We start from the raw sequence: 25064 nt of genomic DNA, 5'->3' as shown, positions 1-25064 counted from the left end.
CAATTCAAAAGTAATGGCTGTTTTTGATTATTTAATTTTCAATAAATTTTTATTTATTGTTACTTTTGTGAGTTTCAAGTGATTTCAGTGAGAATTGTGGGTTTTTCCTTCTTTAACTGAGGGGTACCAACAATTTTGTCCACGTGTGTAGACAGACACATAGCACAAACAATACAAAAAAGTGAACCAATACTTGGCATAATCCAGGAAAAGAAAAGGGAAAACAGTGTAAAAACATTCAAATTCAGAGTCAAAGAAGAGGAAAAATACAACATTCAAATTAGTAACACATTTCATATCGTAAATAATTCAATATTTAAACAACCTAAACAATCATGACTTATGCAGTGATGTATGTAAATAGTAAGGAAACCCAGTGTAAGGAGACGTTAAAGGCTGCGTTCATTGTTCTTTCCATGGATACAGTGAATAAACAAGACTGCACAGACAACAACATAAACAGAAAGGCTGTGAAAATGCTAGTGGTTGAGTAAAAACTTCATGTCTTTCTTGTGTTTGTAACTTCTTATATGTTTGTAAAGAGGAACAAGTATAATCCAAAAATAAGTAATGCCTAAAGCTACAGTTGATATTGAATGTAAATGTTTAATCGTGTGTTTTGTGTGGGTTTACAGGTCCGCATCTACGCCCGGAAGCCTGCTATCGATGCCGGCCAAGGACACTATGCTCTCACCAAAACTGGACCCATTCTGAAATTTTTTGAGCAGTATTACAATGTCAGCTACCCTCTGCCCAAGTCTGGTAAGTCAGGCCCAGTGACTGTATTTATTTTTGGAAAATCACAGAGCTCAGTTCATAGCCTAGAGGGCCAGAGGAGATTGAAAATGACCGTAAAGACACAAAACAACCACAAGACAGAAAATCACTATAAAGAGACACAAAAGGACCACAAAGAAACACAAAATGACAGCAAATGAATTAAAAAACAGAGCAAATGACCACACTGATACTAAATGACTATAAACAGTTGTTAAATGACTACAAATACACAACAAATTGCCACAAACTGCACTAAAAGACTGCAGACAAATACAAAATGACAACAAAAAGACAACAGATGACTACTAAATCTGTTGTCCAAGACTAGATGTTGATATACCTTCTTGAATACATGAGACACCTAAGACTCTGTGGGATGGTCAAGTGAGTGAGTTCATCCCCTGTGTTATCAAGTGGCCGGCCTCCTTCATCTGTGTTTCGCTGATAGGCCCACGACACCTCCAGAGGGTTCAGCAGTCCCAATTTCACCCCTAGATGCCATCTACTCACCTGAAGGCCCAGGTGGAGTCCTTGCTCTTCATCTACAGCAGCTGACTTCCCTTGTCAGTGGCTATGGAGAGGTCCCTAATCGCCTGCTGGTCGGCCCTCCCATGTACTCCCATCTCCCAGGGAAGCCCGGATGTCGAGGTGGCTACAAATCCTCTGCATCCTACTTCTACTGGTTAGACCCTCACCTTCCAACCTCGCTGTTTTGCATTAGTGACAAGCTCCATATCCCTCAGCTTCTTGTGCTCATAGGCCTCCTCTACCGAGTTCTTCCAGGACACTGTGAGCTCTATAATGTAGACGTGCCCAAGTGAAGCTGACCATAGCATCAGGTCTGGTCGCAGGCTGGTGAACGCGATCTCAGTTGGGAAGCAGAGCTTTTGGTCCAGGTCTACCATCATCTTCCAGTCGCAAGCCCCTCTCAATCGCCCAGGATCTGGGTAGCTGAGAGGACCCTCACCCTCCCAGACAAATGTTGTTTCTTGTCTTTGGGTTGACGTGGGTGGAAGGGCATTTACACTTACGCACTGCGTCTCCAACACGAGTGCCACACACAGCACCCGGTTGTGCCTCTAGGTATAACGGCCTTGAGCGAGGCTGGTCTTGCAGCCCATTAAGATGTGTTTGAGTGTAGCTGGAGTCGGCCAGAGTGCGCATGTAGAGTCTTCACCATAGCACTGGTTGAGGTTGTTGGGTGAAGGTACGACATCATAGGCCACCTTGATGGTGAAGCTTGCTCTAAACGTCTCTGTATCCCACAGCTCTTGCCAACAGTGCTTCCTCTTTTCCACTCCTTCTCATGTCACCCACTACCCTTGGTTCGCCTACACAATGGCTTTTGCACAACTGCCTGCTTCCTCTTGCCGTTGTACTTCCTGCATCACGAGCTTGTGTCTTTGGGATGGAGTGGCCTTGTTCCAGGCTGGAGTACTGGTCCCAAGACCAAGACCACCTCTTCCCTGCTGCACTTGGCCTACATTGTCCTTTTGTCTGAGTGCTGCCTTTGCTTGCTTTGTTGCCACTGATGGGATCCACCTCCCTCCAGTTGTCAACTTTGGGGCAGCTTGAGCTATGATTGGATCGCTTGAATCCTGAAGCATCATCTCTTACTATGGCGCACTTGTACTCCTCAGATAAACTAACCAGCTTTTCCACTTTAGACGTAACCAAAAGTCATTACAAACTAAATGACTACAAACAGATGCAAGATGACAACAAAGAGGCACACAGACAACAAAGAGACACAAATTTTTGTGACCAACACCACACAGCACGAATGCAGATCTTCTTCAGAAAGCCAGATTCTTTTCTCTGAGGCTTTTCTTCACACACTGAGTACACATGATTGTGGAATCCTCTGATCTAATCCTGGTCATGTTTATTGCCATCATGTGTGCTTTTATAGTCGACTTGTACCATATTGGTTTTTATAGATTGGGACATTGGCTGCAGCCTCCAGTAAAACTGCTGCGTTGGTCTTTTTTTAAGCCATGATTCACCACTCACTCACTGATTCTGTTCTTATCCTTTATTGATCATCTGACAGTCACATGGAGACTTTTTTCCGTCGACTTATAACCTGTTTTGAGAAGATCACGTACAGTATCAATTATTAACAGATAAACCTTGATAACTTTGCTGTTATATGATCTTTCTATCTTTATGCAGTGCCAGATGTTTATGGATCTCTGCTTGAGTTAAACTGTTTTATAGCACTTAAACTTCTATTCCTATACATGTCTACGGTTCTTTTTACTCTACATTCATCTGGCAGCTTTAATTACTCAGTTTAGTTGTGAGTACTTCTTAAGCTGTTGTTGTAACGCTGGTAAAGAGGCTCTGCCAGAACAATGACAGATCATTTTTCTGACATCAGATCAGATAGCTCTACCGGACTTCAATGCTGGAGCCATGGAGAACTGGGGTCTGATCACCTACAGGGAGACGGCGCTGCTGTACGATGAGGAATACTCGTCCAACTCCAACAAGGAGAGGGTCGCCACCGTCATCGCCCACGAGCTGGCTCACATGGTGAGGAATGAAGCCAGCAGTGGAGGGAAACTTCTGTTTCTATATCGAGCCTCAAGTCCAAGAACACAAGTTCAAATTGAGTCTCAGGTTCTAGACAAGTTCAAATCATTCTGAAGGCCTAGCAAATAGGTTCTAGTTAAATCTCAATCCTAGAAAACAAGATGAAATCAAATCTGATGCTGTGGAAAAGCAAACTCAAATCAAGTCTGAAGTGCTGAAAAACAACTTCAAACTGAGTCTCAAAATAAGTATGAGTCAAGTTTCCCATCCTAGAAAACAAGTTCAGTTTGAGTCTCTGGTTCAACAAGACAGGTTCAAGTCCTGGAAAGTAGTTCAGTTTCAGTTTTATGTTCTAGAAAACAAGTTCAAACTGGAAAAAATAATCAAAATGAGCCTCAATTCCTCATTAACAAATAAAATCATGTTACAAGTCCTAAAAATACAAGTTAAAATGGAATTTCAACCCTGGGAGGTAGTTAAATTCTGATCTCAAGTCTGATAAAACTAATTCAAGACGAGTGTCAAGTCAAAGCATGTTTCAAATTAATTCTCACATCCTACAACCTCCCAAAAAATTGAAATAAAAAACCCCACAAAATTTCACAAAAAATTGTGAAATTAGCATCTCAAATGTCCAGCTTTTGAGAGAAAGCCCTGTTAATGCATAAAAATGAAATTTCAAATATGATGCACCTTGAGACTTATATGTCTTCAAGTCTCACCTCTAAAAGCGTTGTAGTTTTTTGGCGTTGAGTCCACATTTTTCTTATTAAAGCTGCTTATATCTTGTTTATTTTTTCTTGGTTTTTCTCAACATTGCATTTCCATGTTGTCTCTGTGCTGTCCTTAGTGGTTTGGTAATCTTGTGACCATACGATGGTGGAATGACTTGTGGCTGAACGAAGGTTTTGCGTCCTACGTGGAGTACCTGGGAGCACATGAAGCTGAGCCCACCTGGAACATTGTAAGGATTTACTCGCCGCCTCACAGCTTCTGTGATCGATGCAGAAGATCATTGGAGTTCTGAGCATCTCCTTTGTCTCCAAACAGAAAGACCTCATTGTCCTTAATGATGTCCACCGAGTGTTCGCTGTTGACGCCTTGGCCTCGTCTCACCCTCTGTCCTCTAAAGAAGAAGACATCCAGACACCAGCCCAGATTAATGAGCTGTTTGATACCATCACATACAGCAAGGTACCCACATTGTCAGACCTGCACGGGCAGAAAATAGATTAGTACAGCTCCATCTGCTCTCAGTAAAGATTAATAAATGACGTCTGAACCAGGGAGACACAAACTGACCATGTGGAGACACATAAAGACTACAAAGACACATAACAACCACAAAGAGACTCAAAATGACCAGAAAGAGACATAATGACCAGAATAAAACACACAAATACCACAAAGAGATAAAAAATTACCATTCAGAGACCCAAAATGACCACTAAGAGGCACAAAATGACCACAAAGAGACACATATATATCACAAAGACACACAAATTGACCTGAATGAGACACAAAGCAACTATATACAGATAGAAACAACTACAGAAACACAAAATGACCAGAAAGAGTCACAAACCGACCCAACAAGACACAAAATGACCATAAAAACAAACAAAACAACTACAGAGACACAAAACAACCAGAAAGAGGCCCAAAAATACCACAGACAGAAAATGACTATCAGAACACAACCACCAAGAGATACAAACCAACTGAAAGAGACAAAAACAACTACAGAGACACCAAATGAATAGAGACACGAGACAACCACATAGCAACACAAACTGACCACAAAAAGACATAACCTGACCACAAAGAGACACAAAATGACCAGAAAGAAACACAAACCAACTACAATGATCAAAAACAACCACAGAAACACAACAGGGTCATTAAGAGACACAAAACAATGCCTATCTTTATGATTACAATTAATTTTTAAGTTCCAATATTTTAGGGTAGTGTCTTATAAATATATACCCTATATGAGTCTGAGCCACGTTTTTAGAAAACCCTAGTACTTCCTTCTGTTTGATGTTTTCCTTCCCATTAAACTCTTAGTAGTTTGGTTAAGAAAAGGGTTATTAACATCTTAAAATGTGTTTTTTGCCCTCAGGGAGCTTCTGTCCTCAGGATGTTGTCGGATTTCCTAACCGAAGACATCTTTAAAAAGGGGCTCCAGGTAAAGACACCAGTATTCACAGTAAAGAATCTTCAATAGCAGATCTTTGTTGTAGTTTGGGTTGTCGGCCAATTAAATCTTTGACATACAGTATTCATTGCTCCCTACATGAAACAACTAATCATTAGCTATGAATTAAAGTGAACCTAGTGTTGAATCAGTGTTTGTTGAGTGCTGTTATAAAAGTTTGTTCCTCTTTAAAGGCACAGAAACATCAAAATCAGACTACTTTCATACTGAAGTTTACAAACTGAACAAACTAGTGAATGGAGACCTGGAAAAATGACCCAAGTTTTGAACACTTGAGATCAAAACACACATCACAGTTGAAGGATATTGCAGCCAGCTGCATCACACTTGTAGAGTTTCATTCAAAGTTTTGCCTCTGAAGTAATCTTACTGTTTTCTGTCCATCCTGCAGACCTACCTGAAGACGTTTGCATTTCAAAACACCGTCTACACAGACCTCTGGACACATCTGCAGATAGTACGTTCTCCTCTGCAGACTCTGCAGAAGAACATTTACTGCTCTTATCAGTTCTTAGTTCCTTTCCTTGCATTTTTGTGATTTGATCATCTTAACACTCTAATTCCATAAATCACCAGTAGACAAGTTGAATTTCTTTGAGAGTTGTTCTTTTTTTGTAAAAATCGAAGATCAGAATCATTTATGTCGAATTTTCCTAGATTATATACACTTAAAGCACTGCCGATCAGCTGTAGTACCTGGTTGCTCCACTAGATGAAGCCTTTTACTGTTTAACACTGTAAAGAGGTGGGCAGTTCCTAGCTTGTAAAGGGGCACCATGACAAAGAGTGATGTGAGGCTTAGACCACTTTGCCACTAAAATCTATGCCATAAAATATTACAGAAATGACATAAAACTCACTTCTGATTTTTTGTGGGATATGGGACTTGTCCAAAAGATGTACAGTTTCCTGCATCCCATTCATTGTCTACGTGAAATGTACCGCATTCAGTGCTGGTTGCGTTGCGGCACGTTTCAAGCATCCCCTGAAGCTCATTTGCATAAAGCAGACTTGACTTCTACTTTATGCAAATTCAGTGTGGCGAACGGAGGTCCGATGCATTGCGAAACTTTGATTCAACATCTAGCCATTGCTGAACTAAAATGAGGACAGATTCAGCAACTTCACACCTTATTTCTCATCTCAGATGCTTTCAGAAATACTTTTTGCTGAATTGTTTATGTAACAAAAGAGAAAGTTTGTTAGCGAGCGTATCCTTAAACAAAAACTAATAAGTTTTTGTTTTTTTTGGTCGGGGGCTGCCGAGTGGCTTGGTGGTTAGATAATGGATAGATGGAAGGATGGACATTTTGTTATGCTTTTTTGACCTTTATTCTAGCAGACAGTGACAGGAAACGTAGGGAAAGACATGCAGCAAATGGCTGTGGGTCGGACTCGAACCCATAACTGCTGCATCGAGGACAGTGGTCCCTGTTTATGGGTCGCCCGTTCAACCAGTTGAGCAACAGGGACGCCCCATACTAATCAGTTGTAACTGATTTTACAGCAGTTACATCGTTTTCTTGTTTCCTGCTTCCACAGGCCGTAAACCTCACCGGTACTGCCCTACCTAAGTCAGTCAATGACATCATGAACACCTGGGTGCTGCAGATGGGCTTCCCTGTGGTCACCATCAACACCGCTACTGGAAACGTTTCCCAGAAGCACTTCCTGCTGGATCCAGAATCTGAAGTCACCACTCCTTCCCCCTACAAGTAATTATGCTGCATTATCTCATCCATCATCCTTTCCTCCCACTGTTTGCCGTTGTTCTCATTATTACTGTCGGTTCTATTATCACCTATAACTCTTCTATTAGTTTACAATCCTTTTAACTTTAATGACAGCCACTAGTAAAGGCTCATTTTCCAGTTCATTAGAAGCAGAAAAAACAACAAACTGTATTTTTCTGCTGCAGCTATGAATGGATCGTTCCAATGCAGTGGATGAAGACCGGAGCTGTGCAGAGTCTGACGTGGCTGGAGACGAAATCAGGTGAATAATACAGACATAACAAGGGTCTCAAGTAGAGATAAAATGGTTTCAAGGTGATTTATTTGCAATTTTCTTGATGGCAAGCATGTGTCAAAGCAGTTTAACGTTTCAGGGTATGAATCAGTATCAAAAACATACAGAGTTATGTGTGATAACTCAATAATCGAGACTTCATTTTTTCAGGTAATCTTGTGAAAACTCACTCCTGTTTAGCTGCAAATTACAGAATATTTTTGTACAAAAAAAAATCCAGTGCTAAATATAAATCAATACATAGAATATCCAACAATACATTCTTCTCACTACATTAATATGTCTTCAGATGTGTTTGCATTTTAGAAAATATGGTGTTAAAACCCTTAAATGAGGTTTAGAATCCAACATATCTATGACGGATCTGTTAGTTAAGTTGAAACAATGAAACCCAAAGACTAATAATAATAAACTGAAGTCTCTGTCTTATATTTTCATGTAGCACAACAATAATTGTGTTTTATTTTCTCTTTAGCTTCAATCCCGGCGATGAAGGTAACGGGGAATGAGTGGGTGCTGGCCAACATCGACGTGGTGGGATACTACAGGGTCAACTACGACCAGGCCAACTGGGACAAACTCCTCAATGCTCTGAACACCGACCATGAGGTAGGATCCAGTCGCCGTTCACACGGTGACGTTACTCTGATTACTGACGGACTTCTTGATCTGAACTGCTGCTTTTGTTATTAAAGCTCATTCCAGTGATCAACAGAGCCCAGCTGGTGGACGACGCCTTCAACCTGGCCAGGTAAGTCCTACACATTTAGCATCACACAAACAGAGGATGGTGGTCATGATGAGGAGATGTAGACAAACTGATGACTTTAGTAGAACCAAAAGACTGCACTGAAGATGGACAAAATGTCACAAACTAGGGAGGGCTGGACCCGAGCAGAGAGCCACACTACCAAGACTGGAGGAGATTTAGAATGGTTTATTGCAGCTGGTGGATAATGGCAGGTGGGAGATAACTGAGAGGGGAGATTCAGGGAAGGCGGCAGAAGGAGTGGGTTCGGGGGGCTGGGTGGTTTTGGACCCTGGTGATCAAGCGGCCGAGGTGTTCAGCAGCTTGGGATCGGCTGGCGTCCAGCTGGTGTTCGGGGCGAGGAGTCGGGAGGTGGAGAGCAGCCGGCGTGCTGCTGTGGGTTCCGGGTAGGTGAGAATGGACTGGCAGGGAGTTCAGGAAAAGGAGGGGGGTTCCGGGCTGACTGGAGGATCCATAGGGGAGTTGCAGGGTGCCGAATGGATCTGGGGGGGACGCAGACAAGGGACTCGGAGGCAGGGTCCCGGACAGCAGAGTCTAGGCAGAGAGAGAAACACAGTTGTGTTAAAAACTACAAAAGTTTCAACTGGCTTACTGTGCGGCTAGAGAGTGAACTGACAAGTCAGTCGTGTTCAACAATCTGGCAGGGAGTGGAAGGATGAGCCGGTTCTTATTGCTGGTTGTGTAATCAGGTGAATGTCCTTCAGCTGTCCGGGACCCACGGGGAAGGCCGATTACCTGAGTAGAGGCAGGTGTGAGCCCGCACTCTACTCAGGTGTTGCACTGGGAAGGGAGCAGAGGCAGAGGAGCGGATGGGAGACCGAGAGGAGACAGAGGGAGAGGAACAGAAGAGAGACGCAGAGACAGAAACCGAGGGACAGAGAGAGAGAGAGAGGAGCATGAGAGGAAGAGGGAGAGAGGAAACAGATGAGGGAAAGGGGTATTTAGGATGTCAGGTGGGAAGGACGGGGGTGAGGAGGGAGCCCTGACACAAAATGTCTCAAAATTACGAAAATAAACAGTCAAAATCCGGCTGCAAGGATGTCAGAGAATAAATGGTACCGTTTGGGGTCGCTTAGAAATGTCCTTATTTTTTTCAATGAAGATGACATTAAATGATTGATAAATCCAGTCTAGACATTGTTCATGTGCTAAATGACTATTCTATCTGGAAACGGCTGATTTTTAATGGAATATCTCCATAGGGGTACAGAGGAACATTTCCAGCAACCATCACTCCTGTGTTGTAATGCTACATTGTGTTAGCTAATGGTGTTGAAACACCATCAATGAATAGAAAACTCTTGTGCAGTTATGTTAGCACATGAATAAAAGTGTGGGTTTTCATGGAAAACATGAAATTGTCTGGATGACCCCAAACTTTTGAATGGTAAATGGTTGTATTTATATTGTGCTTTTATCCGAAGCACTTCACATGATACATCACATTCACACACTGATGGCAGGAGCTGCCATGTAAGGTACTAACCACAACCCATCAGGAGCAATTAGGGGTTAGGTGTCTTGCTCAGGGACACCTCAACATGAGCACAACATGCTGAGGATCGAACCACAACCCTTCAGTTGCGAGACAGCCACTCTACCCACTGAGCTATGCCGCCGAATAGTAGTGTACGTTAAAAGCTGGGCCATGAAAAAAGTAAAAATGGTGAAAATAACAAAATATCTGTAAAATAAAGATATTTTTTACTTGATTTAAATGCAGTAAAATGCAATTTTATAGGCAGATATTGTAAAAGAACAAATTTCCATTTATAAGAAAACAGATTTTTCTTCTTTTTTTCCATTCAGCATGTACAAATAATTGTTTATGTGACTACAAGATATCTGTGATTCATCAAAATCATTAAAATGTGTAGAACAACCATTTTTAAACCATCAATGTTTTGTTTCGATTTAACTATTGTCTGTATTTCAACAACACAGTAAATTGTTCAAAAACACTGTCAAGAAAACCTTTATTTTCATCTGTTGATGAGGACATTAAGGATGTCCCATTAAATTTCACAATTATGTCCCACAAAGAGCAAAGATCATCCAGACAGTGCAGGCCCTAAAAACCACCACGTACCTGAACAAAGAGAGAGCCTACATGCCGTGGGCGTCGGCCATCAACAACCTGGACTACTTCTACGTGATGTTTGACCGCAGTGACGTCTACGGGCCCATGCAGGTGAGATTCTTCTTATAGAACAATGAAGACATGAATAAATTGTCATTAGGATCCTGATTTTTAGGGTTTGTCTGGATTCTTGAATCTGTCTTTTCACTTTTTACAGGATTATCTGAGGAAACAGGTGACCCCTCTCTTCAACTACTACGAAAACCTGACAGAGAACTGGGCTGATGTTCCTACAGGACACATGGACCAGTAAGTAAAGATGAATACTGTATGTACGGCTATATTAGATCAGTCTAGACTGTGCTGATGCAGGTTAGACAGTTTCCACTTGTGTTTTCTCATCCTACGCTACTCCTAAAGCTTCCTGTCTCATTTTTTTAAAAATTGGAAGATCCTTCATAATGAATGATCTCTGTGTTACAGGAGGGTAGGAAACACATGTTAGCATAATGAAAAGCAGGAAAAGACCGACTCATATTAAAGATCCAGCATGGTTCAATATATTTTTATAGTGTTCTGTGGTTATAAACTTAGAGGTGTAAAAAAAAAAGTTGCTAAGATCTGTAGACTTTCACTTCTGCCATTCCTTTATCTCGTACACTCATTTAAATGTGCCTATCATAGACACAGAGTGAGTCTTCTTCCTGAATGAGGCGGAGACAGCAGCTCAGCTTTATTTAAAGTGACAGGCACTGAAAGAGCAAGTTTAAAACAGGATGAAAACCAGAAGTTACACAATCAAATGAATCATCTTTGCTGTATTTGAGCTGAAAAAGAGCGTGACACACTCTGGGGACATGCAAGAAAATCATGAATTGACTGAAAAAGGCAGAATAAGTTTTTTAAAAAGTTTGGTTTTTAGAACCAGTTCTGTTGTGGACCTGTAGAACCATAGCGGCACCAAGTGATCCAGTTGTTAGCAGAGTCGATGCTTCACCATAAATGTAGGTAAGAATAAACCAGGTGGAAGTATGCATTGTTTCCCTGCAGTTTGTAGGTTCTTTTTGCAAACACCCACAAATCAATGTTTGGCAGATGTACACAAGTACATACACCACTGATTGCTGGAAAAGTGTTTCCATTCACAGACCTTTTCCGTCTGCCAATCACACATCAAGTTCTGCTGTTTTGTGGCTCCAAGTAGGAACCACGTTGACTGGTTTTTGTTTTGTTTTATTTTGATGGACGCATAGGTAACAGTTCAAGTTTATGTTCATGTATAACAACAGAACCGGTTCTGTGTTGGTAGAACCGCCCTGAAGTGACAAAACATGGAAAATCTGGTCCAAAATTGGTGGTTTGCTGTGAAGAGTAAAAGATTCAGAGATGTTCTGTGGTTGCTGCTTTTGCAGTTGTCATACACTGTTACCAGGCCCATTTTGGTGGTATTTTCTTTGTTTTCTCGTCTTCACACTCCTCCTTCTTCCTCAGGTATAACCAGGTGAACGCCATCAGCCTGGCCTGCAGGACCAACCTGACAGAGTGCCAGAATCTGACCACGACTTGGTTCAAAGACTGGATGAACACCACCATCAACAAGTGAGTCGACAGTTTCTCCTGACTGCTATTTTATTTAGCTTTTCTGCAGTCTTTGATCAAGTCCATGTCAAGACTCTAGTCTTTATCGGGCTCGGGTGAGCTAGCTCAAATCAAACCTTGTCAAGTCTCAAGTCCATGTCAGGCCTCAAGTCTTTAGAGACCTAGTCCAAGGGAAATCTCAGGTCTTGAGGGGGATAGTACAAGTCAGGTCTCAAATCTTTAGAGGGCTAGTGCAAGGCAAGTCTCAAGTTTAATCCACATCTTAAGCCTTAACAGGACTAGTCCAACTCAGGTCTCAAATCTATAAAAATCTTGTCCAAGTCACCAAATTTAGTCTCCTCAGATTTTTGCCCTAAAATCTGAAGTCAAGTCCTCATGTTTGTGACTGAAGTCCACGTCTCAGGTCTCCAGCTTTGCCTAGCTGGACATGAAGAGACCCTGTCATCTGCTGGATTTTATCAATGTTTTCTTCCCTCAGGATCAATGCCAACCTCCGCTCCACCGTGTACTGTAACGCCATCGCAGCAGGGAGTGCTGATGAATGGGAGTTTGCCTGGGATCAATTTAAAAACGCCAGCATTGCCAGCGAAGCTGACAAACTACGTGCTGCACTGGCCTGCACCAAAGAGCCCTGGCTGCTGAACAGGTCAGTCCACACACAACCATATTAATGGATTAGATTTATATAGCACTTTTCTGGGCACTCAAAGCGCTTCACAATGGATCCATTATTCATTCACTCACACATTCTCACTCTGGTGGTGGTAAGCTACATTTGTAGCCACAGCTGCCCTGGGGTAGACTGACAGAAGCGTGGGTGCCAATCCACCTACAGCCCCTCTGACCACCACCAACATTCACACACCAGTGTGAAGTGTCTTCCCAAGGACACAACAGCATGACTAGGACAGAGCGGGAATCAAACCGCCGACCCTTCGATCATTGGACAACCTGCTCTACCACCTGAGCCACAGCCGCTGTGATATTTATGGCATCACAGCGTCTAACTTACAGCTACTGACCAGCACATGTCTGCTCATACTTGTGCAGGTATCTGAATTACACCTTGAACCCAGACATGATCAGGAAGCAGGATGCCACCTCCACCATCATCTACATCGCCAACAATGTGGTTGGTCAGTCTCTGGCGTGGGACTTTGTCAGGGCTCGATGGGAGTACATCTTCAACCAGTGAGTATGACAAAGATCTCTGGTCTATGATGCAGGTTATCGCAGTGTGAAAGGTGCAGATTTATCATGTGTTAGGTAATGCAGCACATCATAAACTGAAAGCAGATAAACACTTGGTCAGAGCAACCCTCAGGTGACCTTTGGCCCTCATAAACAATAAACACCTGATCAGATCAGAACTTGGTTTGATGTTTGAGTGATTGCTTTGTGATTTTGTTAATTAAAAACAGTTATTATATTAAAGCTTGAGGTTAAAATAGCTAGGGGATGTTGGTAGACAAGTCAGGAAAGACTTATAGCAGCATGGGATGTCATACACCAACTGGGCTACAGGGGATGTTTTTCTATATATCACAAACTCTGTTCAATATCGCTTCTTTTAATATTAGTAGTTTCTACTCGTGGAAGAATCTGTGTCATAAAAGTGTTTTTTACATGCAGAATATTGTTTTCCACATTCAGTGAAATCTCTGCAATATCTGCATTTCTGCACATAGAAGAATTTCAACAGGATCTACGTATATTTCTTGTTTATTTTTTGCTTTTCTACCTATTCCAACACATTTAACACTATCCCCTTTACTGATGTAACACCACACATTTCCTTACTGTGGGAGTCATTAAAACTTATCTTATCCTAAATAAGTTCATCTACAATAAAAAAATATACATCTTTATTACACTCACAGTAAAAGAGCAAAAAAAACTCGTCAGAAATAGTCAATCGTAATCACAGAGGATTCTTCAGTTTTTAGTTACTGTTAACCAATGACTATCTTTTGCTTTACTTTGCTTTACTTACTTCTGCTTTGCTTCTTCTCAGGTATGGTGGTGGATCATTCTCCTTCTCTAACCTCATCAATGGAGTCACGGAACGCTTTTCCACCGAATCTGAGCTTCAAGAGGTTTGATATTTCTTAGTTTTTTCCCCCACTGGTTTATTCTGTTGTACTTAGTTGTAGAAACTGAAGCTGTGACCACATTTCCAGACCCAACACATTAGAACCAGTTGAACTTACGAACTGAAGCAAGTTTTCTTCCTTTTCATACATTTAACGCAACATAAATTTAGAAAACCACAAATATTTGATTGCTACATCACTGACTGTTCAGTGTTGTAATTCACAATCTGGCCTGATGGTGGCAGTGTTGTCCCACTGCCTAAATCGAGACGCAATGATACAGAAGTCTGTCTCATCATTGTCACTTGATGCTGCAGCACCTGATTGTCAGGTCTTTGAAGGGTTTTGATGATAAAACTCTGCAGATGAAGATGTTAGTTTTCATGATGTAAATAAATTAAAAGCAGAACTAGAGCATGTAGATGACATCCAGTTATTCAGTTATAGTTCCACAGCTGCTTTGACCACACACCAACAGTTTTTCAGGACAACTTTGTAGTTTGTGAAACCAGAAAATCTCCAGTAAAAGGACTTTCTAAAGCAGATTGAGGCTCCAAAAGGTTAGAATCTCAACTTCATGCCACTCACTGGCTGCAACAACCACTAAGAAAGTAGAAACATGAAAATATCAATCTGCTCTAATACTCATTCAGATAGAACAAGCATAGTTTCTGAGCACTAGAAATGACAGGGAGATCACGTAATTTTATGCATATTTGTCTGTAGAGTGCAGATGTTCGTAATTGTAATTTTGAAAAAAAACAACTTGTACATTTTCAGACCACTCACCTGATCGTGTGTTTTGTTTTTCAGCTGAAACAGTTCAAGTCCGATTATGCCCACATTGGTTTTGGCTCTGGGACTCTAGCACTGGATCAGTCCATTGAGAGAACCGTCGCCAACATAAAATGGATCGCAGAGAACAAGAACAATGTTCTGAACTGGTTCACAACTGAATCTCAGTCCTAATGAGGAGTTTACTTGTTCTTTGTGTAATTTAATTTTTTTTTTTAATTAATATAAGTCCTTACTCTCAAATTTTACCCACAGGTGTTTGTGCTATCTAAAAAATCAGATAATATGTTCACCTTTAGCATAAATTGGGACCCAAATTAGCTGCTGAGCTTTACTTGTGCTCCAGTTTATTTAAACTGAAAATTGCAACTTATTTTGAATCCTTGAAAGCAGAAATATAAATAACTGTTATGGGATGGGGTGGTCAGCCCAAAGTCAGAGTACACAGAAAGGCTGAGAAAGGTCAGAATTTTACAGGTTTTATTTGAAATAATAACAAGAACTGATCAAGCAGAACTAATCAATCGAGACTAAACTCCCAAATAGGAAGGGAGGGGGCAGGCGTAATTTATGATAAAACTGGATTGTTAATCAGGACATTCCTTTATTTATTGTTCACACTAGCTCTGGTTATGACGACTTTTTGCTCTGAAATCAGCGCTCTTTAAAAAAAATTGTTTCCATCTTTAAATGGACAAAAGAAAAGGAATACCTGTGCACTTTTAAAATTGAAATACTTAATTTTGTCAATTTTTTGTCTATGAGATACTGCTGTGCTGTGCAAAAATATAAAAAGTGAAGTCTATATAACTTTAAAATTGTACATGGATATTTTTACATATTTCAATGCAACAGTTTCACTGCATCCTGACAAAGTAAATAAAGTAGTTTCTTAAGAATTTACTGTTGTACTCTGCTTTTCTGAATGTGCAATATTACTGATACGTTATAGTTTCTGAATAGAGATGTTTTTCTTTATGGATGATATTTATGGATGATATGAGGGTTTTTGTACATCCAGAACCTTTATTTTACATTCTGATTTTTGCTGTATTTATTGTTTCAACCAGTTTTCTACCATCAGCTGATTCAACCAGCAGACACTGGAAGGACTCTGATAGTTCGGTAAATAAATGTTTATTTTCTTATTGGTGCCGGTTTTAATGCACTTTATATGCAGCTGTAGTTGTCACGCCCCTCTGGCTGCAGCAAGCCAGCTCATCAGCTGAATGACTTACAGCTGTGTGGAGCAACACAGCCGGAGCAAATCATCAATCAGTGCAGCATCAAGCCTGGCACTCTCCACCTCTCCAACGCTGCATTATTGACCCACACTCCACTCCCCGCCACGCCGTTTGCCGTCTCTTAGACATCACCCCCTGGACTCTGCTTCTCTCCTGGATCTTCAACACTACGCCCCCGCACCTCAGACCCCGTTGCTTCCCCCCGGATAACCTTGCCAGCTCCCGGTCATCACCTCACTCCTCGCCTGCTCTGCCTTTCCCATCCTCCATAACCCGGACTTTCTGTAAGCCACCTTCCCCTCATTCTAGTTGGTTTAATGTTTAGTTTATCACGGCCTTCGGGTCCGTCCTTTGTTTAGTTAGTTCTGTTTTATTTTATAGTTTTTACCTTGGCCCTCGGGTCCTCCTTTAGTTGGTTTAATTCTGTTTAGTTTCCTGCTTCCTTCCCTCCTGTTTTATTTAAGATGTATTTCTGTTAGACCTGTCTTCTTTAATTTAATTAAAATTATTATTAATTTATCCTGCTGTCTCCACCTGCTGCATGGGTTCACGCTCTAGTTTTGTGACAGTAGTGTCAGATAAAATGTGTGCAATGCTCTCCAGACACTGGAGTTTTTTTCCTGAGTGTGTTGACCCAAGAAGAGAGTTGGTATCCAGTAAATATTAGCTTTCATGTGAATTGGTGATGCTAATCGAGCTAGCTGCTCAGTCATAAACTGATTACAGTTAATGTAGCATGGCATGACTACATGATACACATTAGATGATCTCAGGATGCCAGACAACGCCACTCTGGGAGTTGCACCCAGAGAATTCTCTCTTCTCCAATACTAGAGGCACACATTCGTTATACTCAGAGGCGTGAGTCAAGGTTCCACAGTTCAATAAAACTTTTTATTTTTAACAAGTCTGAAAATGTATGTCTTTTTAAAAACAGAAAAAAACCATTCACACTACTTTAGAAACCTTATCAGTTACTGAGGTTACCAAGTGGACAGTGGCTCGCAAAGGGGAAGGGAATCCCCCAAAATAACACGAAAGTGCCCAAACATACGTGACCCACACTCATGAAGGGAACCAATTCCCAGGGAGCACAGCACACAAAAAGGAGGGGGACACCACCACCTGGATCACCAGCACCCCCACTGGCCTTCAGTGACTGAAAAGGAAAAACTATTCACTGGGGGAACACAAGCAATTAATAAAGAGATTTGGGAGATGGTGTACATCAGAGTGCTGGCCAGCAGTTGATCGTGGGTTTCAGTGAGCTGGCTAGAGAGTGAGGGCCTGGATAACTAACTGGAGGAGCAACCAAGGATGTTAATGATCCAGTGTACGAAGCTGTCGAGGGGCCACACTCGGAAGATGTGGAGTGGGATGGTGGCACTGGCATTTGGGGTGCAGTTTGGGTCACTGTGGCCACTCTGGAGGAAGGCGCAGCAGCGTTAACCACTAGAGGTTGTTGCCCAAGGACCAACAAGTCATGCTCAAATGAGCACTCATCCTCAGAGTGTGGCTGTTCTATAGATGGAGAATTATGACCATGGGCACACCCAGGTGAGTCCATGCCAACCACAGCCTTTAACATGCTATGATGGACCTGTCAAACCTCAGTCAGGTTGTCAACTGGTCCGATGGTGTACACTGAGCCACCTTTGTTAGGTGTTCCCAACGCACAATATTTCACAGAACTCCAACGATCTTGAGTCTTGTGGGGCCCCCGAGCACTGAAGTCATGCGATAACACCAACTGACCTTCACCCAGTGTCAAACCTCTCACATGCTGGTTGTGGACTCGCCATTGGCCATCAGCAGCAAGCAGCCAGCGTCCCTGTGCATCTTCCAATGCCACCTGCAGTCGAGCTTGGTGCTCCTGTATCCAGTCATGAACAAACCCACTCACAGGACTCTCAACCCTGCTCAAAAGGAAGTCTACTGGCAGTCTAGGTTCCTGACCAAACATCAGGAAGAAGGGGGACTTTCCAGTAGTTTGACGAGGAGTTTTGTCATAACAATAGAGGACCTGAGGCAGATGCACATTCCAATCCCTCTTTCTGGAGGCAGGCAGTGTGCAAAGTAAATTGTGCAGCGTGCAGGTAAAATGCTCACACCGACCATTCCCTTCAGGATTGTAAGGATTAGGGCGTGATTTTACAAAACAGGGACACCAAACTTGTAAAACCACTCCGACACTAGAACCTTAACACAGTGGCAGCACACTGATCCTGCTTTGGGACAGCTACAGTGTACTTCCTAAACACATCTGTTATTGTAACCAGGTCCAAACAAACTGCAAAAATAAACCTCACGGTCTGGGATCACCACCATTAATGTGCAGTGTCCTGGTTCGGAGTTTAAAGACCAAGAGATTAACAGTAAAAAATTTCGAAGTCTTAGGCAGCAGAGAAATGATTGATCTCATGCAGAGAAATGAAACATACACACTCAATTCCCTTCTTTTCAAATATTATTATTCAGCAGTCTTCAAACAGTCTTCCCTAACAACAACAACAACCAAAAAAAATAATGTCTGGCCAGAAGAATATATTTGCTGCAGCTTTTGGTCTTTTAATTCTGTTGTGCACAACAAATTACTTCATGTTACCTATAGCGGTTCCACTCTTCGTCACGATGGTAGGAACAGAACAAACCCCTACTGAAGCAGGATATCAGCGATCCAAAACCCGCTCCAGAATATCAGCGCTCCACAGCTGCTCCAGAAGCTCGGAGATCCAAACTGCTCCAGACAATCGGCGGTCCACACTGCTCCAGATGATCGGCGGTCCAGTCCAGTCTATAGCACTATTTCACACAAATAATATTTTCAGACACAAACTCCAGTTAGTCCCTGGTCAGTCCCGTCTATCCCTGCTACGAAGAGCTGCGGTAACATCTACCTCCCTCTACGTCCAGCATGGAAAGGAACGTGGACAGCAGAGTACCGCTGCCACCCCAGCTACGACAGCCTAGGCTGAGCGTGCTACATGTCTATGTGCACACTAAAAACTGAGCTTGCACACGACTAACTCATTAACGGGCCAAACAACTTTTAAAACAGCTTGAACAAAAATTGAAACAAGTTATGCTTAGTAATAGTCCATACATTTTCTATATAAGCACACCCATTAGCCGCAACAAACAGCACAGCAACTTCACAGTTTGCACTATGATTAAACGGTAACATTTAAATTCTCAAACGAATTATAAATGACAGGAGCATGATTTACATGAGCTTACCTATTGCACACTAATAATATTTTCAGACACAAACTCCAGTAAGTCCCCGGTCGGTCCCGTCTATCCCTGCTACGAAGAGCTGCGGTCACATCTACCTCCCTCTACGTCCAGCATGGAAAGAACGTGGACAGTGTCGCCGCTGCCACCTACTGACAGCTACCACCAACCGTTCATCACTGCTGCAAAACTGTCGAAAATAACAACAGCTCATAATGCAAAGAAATGGATGACCTCACCAGGAATTTTATGTCTAAAACTGTGCAATAGGAAGCTCACATCATTTCAACCACTCAATATATACCATTTTAACCTCTGGAATGTGTTACATATTTCATATTTACTCAAAACCATGCTTATTTATAAAAATAAACTTATAACCATGTACAAAACATATGAAGTCTTTGTTTTTTTCTCTCTTTTTGTTATAAATTTTAGAGATAGAAATTTCTAGGTGGGCTACATTATTACCAAGACATTCTCAACACCATTCTGGGCAGGCTCTAGTCATCAACAGCAAGAATGTCATTAGGGTGCGATGCCAACAAATGCCCCATAGAGTCCTTAGCGTTGGGGTGGACATCTTCGGCAACCTGACACCTGTCATACGTCTGACACCATTGGGCCACATCGGAGGACATACCAGGCCAGTAGCACCAAGAATGTAAGAACGCCACCGTTCGCTCCACTCCCTGGCGCCCATGGTCCTGGTGGATTTTGGTCTGAACCTCATTACACAACGCATGAGGAACAACAGCTGAAGCATGGCATCAGCACCATCCGGGCAGAACATCTGGCAGTACAGAACCCCATCCCTTTCAACCAGGCGGTCCCACTCCTGAAGAAGTGTCAGTGCAGACCCAGACAGCCATTCATGCTCTTCACGGCAAGAACACTATTTTCTACCCCAAAACTCCAGCAGTGTCTGGATAACAGGGTCAGCCTGTTAAAGGGCACAAAGCTCCGAAGGAGTGTACTGTGGCAAGGCTACAATGGCAGCCTGAGTTGCTGCCACCTTCCTTATCCTCAGTTCATGTTGCAAGGGCTTAGGCACAACAGTACCCGAGAGCATGGCCTCCACATCCTAGGAGCCGGGGGGTGCTGACAGGAGAGAGCATCTGCATTTTTGTTACTTCTGCCTGACTGATACTTAAGTTTAAAATCAACGGAGGCTTGCTGGCCTGCCCATCATTTCCTCTTCCTGCCTGGAGGAGAACGCTTCCTGCAGAGTGATAGAAGAGTCCGAGCACCCATACAGCTCCTGTAAAATGGCAAGTTTGCTATCAGGGTCCTCTCTCTCTGCGCTAGAGAGATACTTGATCTCATCTAACTTCACCCTCTAGCTGATCAAACAGGAAAAATGCCTGGTCACGCCAAGATAGACACCAGGCCCCTCGTACAAGCCTCACTTCCTCATCCATTCATTCAATCCAATAGCTGTTCTCCCCCTAAAGATGGGACAGTTCCTATCCCGGGGCACAAAAATTAGTCTCTCTGCTACAGGAACACTAGTAGTAAGAGGGGCCATAGACGACACTGAAGAGGTAGGTGGAAGGGCAGTAGGAACAGCCTGTTCCTGAAGCAACCGCTCGTTATCAGCTTCTAACTGTGCAATTAAATCTCTGATTTCCTGCATCTCTTCCTCCATGACTACAGCAGACTCACTACACTACAAATAGTTACCATGGAGCAAGGGCACCACAAAAGTCGAACCTGCAAAAGCAAAAATAAGACCCTACCAAGACCATTGCAGGGATCCACTGAGAACTACTGCTGCCTTGTCTCCAAGGTCTCCAATTTGTACACAAGAAAAACAAATACACGAGAAGACAGGGAATTAACAAAAAATAAAACCAAAGAAACACACACCTTGGCCATTAAAAAGAGTAAATCCTGCTGACAATGCCAAGTTTTTGTGGTGTGACTACAACATGATACACATTAGATGATCTCAGGATGAGATCAGGTGCCTGACAACGCCACTCTGGGAGTTGCACCCAGAGAATTCTCTTTCTCCAACACTAGAGGCACACATCAGCACAGGTCTTCCTCACAGTGATGAAGGAGAGAAGACTCTTGACCTCAAACAACCAAATGATCTGAATGTTCATGTTCTTTGTATCTGAAAATGTCCATATTGGGCCCAAAGTGTCAATATTTTGTGTGGCCACCATCATTATCCAGCACTGCCTTAACCCTTATGAGCATAGAGTTCACCAGAGCTTCACAGGTTGCCACCGGAATCCTCTTCCACTCCTCCATGATGATATTACAGAGCTGGTGGATATTTGAGACCATGCGCCCCTCCACCTTCCATTTGAAAATGCCCCACAGATGCTCAATAGGGTTTAGGTCTGGAGACATGCTTGGCCACTCAATCAGCTTTACTCTCAGGTTCTTTAGCAAGACAGTGGTCGTCTTGGAGGTGTGTGTTGGGTCGTCATCATGTCGAAATCCTGCCCTGCAGCCTAGTTTCCTGCTTCAGGATATCACAGTGCATGTTGGCATTCATGGTTCCTTCAATGAACTGTAGCTCCCTGGCAGCACTCATGCAGCCCCAGACCATGATACTCCCACCACCATGCTTCTTTGTACTCCTCAAAGACATCCCTTTATCTTGGTCTCTTTGGACTCCTGGTTGCTGCCACACACCCTTGACACCATCTGAACCACATAAGTTTATCTTGGTCTCATCGGACCAAAGGACATGGTTCCAGTAATAATACAAGTCCTTAGTCTGCTTGTCTTTAGAAAACTGTTTGTGGGCTTTTTTGTGCATCATCCTTTCAAATAGGCTTCTTTCTGTGATGACAGTCATGTAGACCAGTCTGATGCAGTGTGTGGCGTCTTGGTCTGAGCACTGACAGGCCCTTCAACCTCTGCAGCAATGCTGGCAGCACTCATATGTCTATTTTCCAAAGACAGCCTCTGGATATGACAATGGGTATATGCATTGAACTTCTTTGATCGACCATGATGAGGCCTGTTCTGAGTGTATAGTCTTTTTTTTTTACTTTACTGAGATAGCAGAGTGAGAGGCAGACAGGAAACGGGGGAGAAGAGTGGGTGTAGACATGCAGCAAAGGGCCACGAGCGGGAATCGATCCCAGGCCGCTGCAACATGGTTCGCCCTTGCTTAACTCATTGAGCTATGCAGGCGCCCCACAGCTGTATAGTCTTGGCCAACATTCTGCAACTCAGTGTCAGGCTGTTGGCACTCTTCTTCTAGCTTAGGCCATCTTTATGTACCACAACAATTGTTTTTTTCACATCCTCAGAGAGTTCTTTGCTATGAGATGGCACATTGAATTTCCAGTATGAGAGCGTGTGAGACCGATAACATCAAATTTAACACACCTGCTCCTCATTCACACATTTATTGGTGTACTCATTTTTATTGCCAGTGATTTAGACATTAACGGTTGTGTGTTGAGCTATTTTGAGGGGCAGTAAATTTCCACTGTTATACAAGCTGGACACCGACTGCATTGTGTCAAAGTCTCATTTCTTCAGTGTTGTCCCATGAAAAGATATAATTAAATATTGGCAGAAATGTGAGGGGTGTACTCACTGTTGCAAGATCCTGTACATTCTTAATAGTGGAGGAGACTTGAAATCCGGAGTTCAAGTTGAAGAATAATTAAGTTATCAAGCCAATTTCATGAAGTTATCTCAAACTAAACGTAGATTTAAGAAGTGAGGTCAGTTTAAATTACCCAAATAGTAAGTTTATGAAACTTCCTACATTGTTATGCCAATCCAAGTCATAAAAATACATTTTAGAGCTAATATATAAATCTTTAAATTTGATTTTTTAATCTTGCAACCCTAAGTTTAAAATCTGAATTGCAGGTTCATCTACACATGAATCCTATAAGTGGAGTTTTTTTTTTAATGCAGCCAACTTGAAGCATTTATATCTTAGGATTTTACCCATTGCATGTAAATAATTTTTTCGGGTATTAATAACACTTATTTTCTGTTTGCTAAGGGAAACTGTGGAATGTTCCATAATTTATTTTTCCTTATGGTTTGTGTAGTTTGTTTGTTCGTGGAGAAGTCTGTCTCAAACTTTTAGATGCCCCTGCCTTATGTAATAAATGTGCAAAGAGTTCATTTGTCTAATCTTGTGGTCATGCATTTCATAGGTCAGTTCAATTGTGTTTTAGAGCATGAGTCAGATGAACAAAGACACTGACTTACACAGTACGTTGGCACAATATCATAAACTTAATATAATAAAAATGAGCTTAAAGATAAGATCAACTTTCTTGACACTAGCAGCTTTGAAACAACACAGAAGAACAAAGCAAACCTGTTGTAGTGCTTCTTTTTGTCAGGTTTGTAATTATTCTTAATAATGTGAATAATCCATCCATCCATTCTCTATACAGTGAACCCTCGCTATAACGTGGTTCACCTTTCACGGCTTCGCTGTTTCACGGATTTTTTAGTGCAGTTTTTTTATGCTTTTTTAAAGCAGTTCATTGTGTTCTGCATCCTGATTGGCTAAGGGACTGACCAACGTGAACAGTCTCCGCGCCTCGTCTCCTCTGCCATACAGGCCAGCGCTGCCTGCTGTGGAGCGCTAGATCATTTCTCTCCTTGGTCTCCATGTAGTGAGACACCCTGAAAGACGGAGCCGACGGAGCAGCCTTATTCTTTTCCCCCGCCGTCAACCGGACAGTGGACGTGGTCCCCAGCCGTCTCTGGCCACCGCAGCCGCGCTCCCCAGGAGAAGAGCGCGGGCGCGAGCCTTCCCCACCCCCCGACTGCTCCAATTGATTCAGCCGGCCGCTCTCTGAGGCAAGAGTACCGCCGCGGCGTCCACCTGGCTGCAGCTGCAGCGCTCCCCAAAGTGCAGTATTGTATAATAACTGTAAAAAATAAAGCTGACTACTTCACGGATTTTGCCTATCGCGGGTTCTTTTTGGAACGTAACCCCCGTGATAAACGAGGGTTCACTGTACACCGCTTTATCCTCACTAGTGTCTGGAGATAGGCTCCAGCACCCCCCATGACCCTAGTGAGGATAAAGTGGTGTATAGAGAATGGATGGATGGATTTTTTTGGACTGTGGGAGGAAGCCGGAGTGCCCGGAGAAAACCCACACATGCACAGGGAGAACATGCAAACTCCATGCAGAAAGATCCCAGGCCCAGGCCGGGATTTGAACCGGAGACCTTCTTGCTGCAAGGCGAAAGTGCTAACCACTAGGCACTCTGCAGCCCATAATGTGAATAATGATAAATAAAAAATAAGTGCATCATAAATCATTTTGACTCCAAAAAAAGTGAAAAAGTGAGTTTTTCTGAAACCCAAGGTGTGGTTCATGGTTTCAGAGTGTAATTTCTGTGCTTTAACTCAACCAACCAACCAACCAAACAAACAAACAAACAAACAAAAGCAGAATATTATGTTTCTATCCGGCAGATTAAGAGAAGGAAAAAGTGGCCGTTGAGGTTAAGTTGGAGCAGCGATGGTCGATGTGGTGAAGTGAAAGTGACACTTGACCAGTTTCCACATTAACACACGTGGATAATTATTAAACACACAGACACACTCAGCTTTATCTTTATGGATGGACTGGGAAATAAAATTGGATAATTAAGGAAGGTGTGCACTGATTTTGATGTATGGCCTTGCTGTAATCTCTGTGGATTTCAGTTGATTATCTACAGGG

The 25064-nt window shown here is 42.5% G+C and overlaps 1 protein-coding gene across 1 annotated transcript in view; it reads left to right on the top strand.

Annotated features, from left to right (window-relative positions):
* LOC110971526 (aminopeptidase N-like) overlaps window positions 1–25064 on the top strand; it is a 138255-nt gene that overhangs the window by 9263 nt on the left and 103928 nt on the right. Inside the window, exons 5-11 of the mRNA XM_051952657.1 lie at window positions 636–762; window positions 3164–3318; window positions 4169–4282; window positions 4369–4512; window positions 5444–5509; window positions 5931–5996; window positions 7082–7254. Coding sequence (XP_051808617.1) covers window positions 636–762; window positions 3164–3318; window positions 4169–4282; window positions 4369–4512; window positions 5444–5509; window positions 5931–5996; window positions 7082–7254 — 845 coding nt within the window. The remainder of the gene's footprint in view (window positions 1–635; window positions 763–3163; window positions 3319–4168; window positions 4283–4368; window positions 4513–5443; window positions 5510–5930; window positions 5997–7081; window positions 7255–25064) is intronic.

The sequence above is a fragment of the Acanthochromis polyacanthus genome, chromosome 8, assembly GCF_021347895.1.
Source record: "Acanthochromis polyacanthus isolate Apoly-LR-REF ecotype Palm Island chromosome 8, KAUST_Apoly_ChrSc, whole genome shotgun sequence".
Lineage (NCBI taxonomy): Eukaryota > Metazoa > Chordata > Actinopteri > Pomacentridae > Acanthochromis > Acanthochromis polyacanthus.
This window is presented reverse-complemented; position numbering and strand designations above follow the sequence as displayed.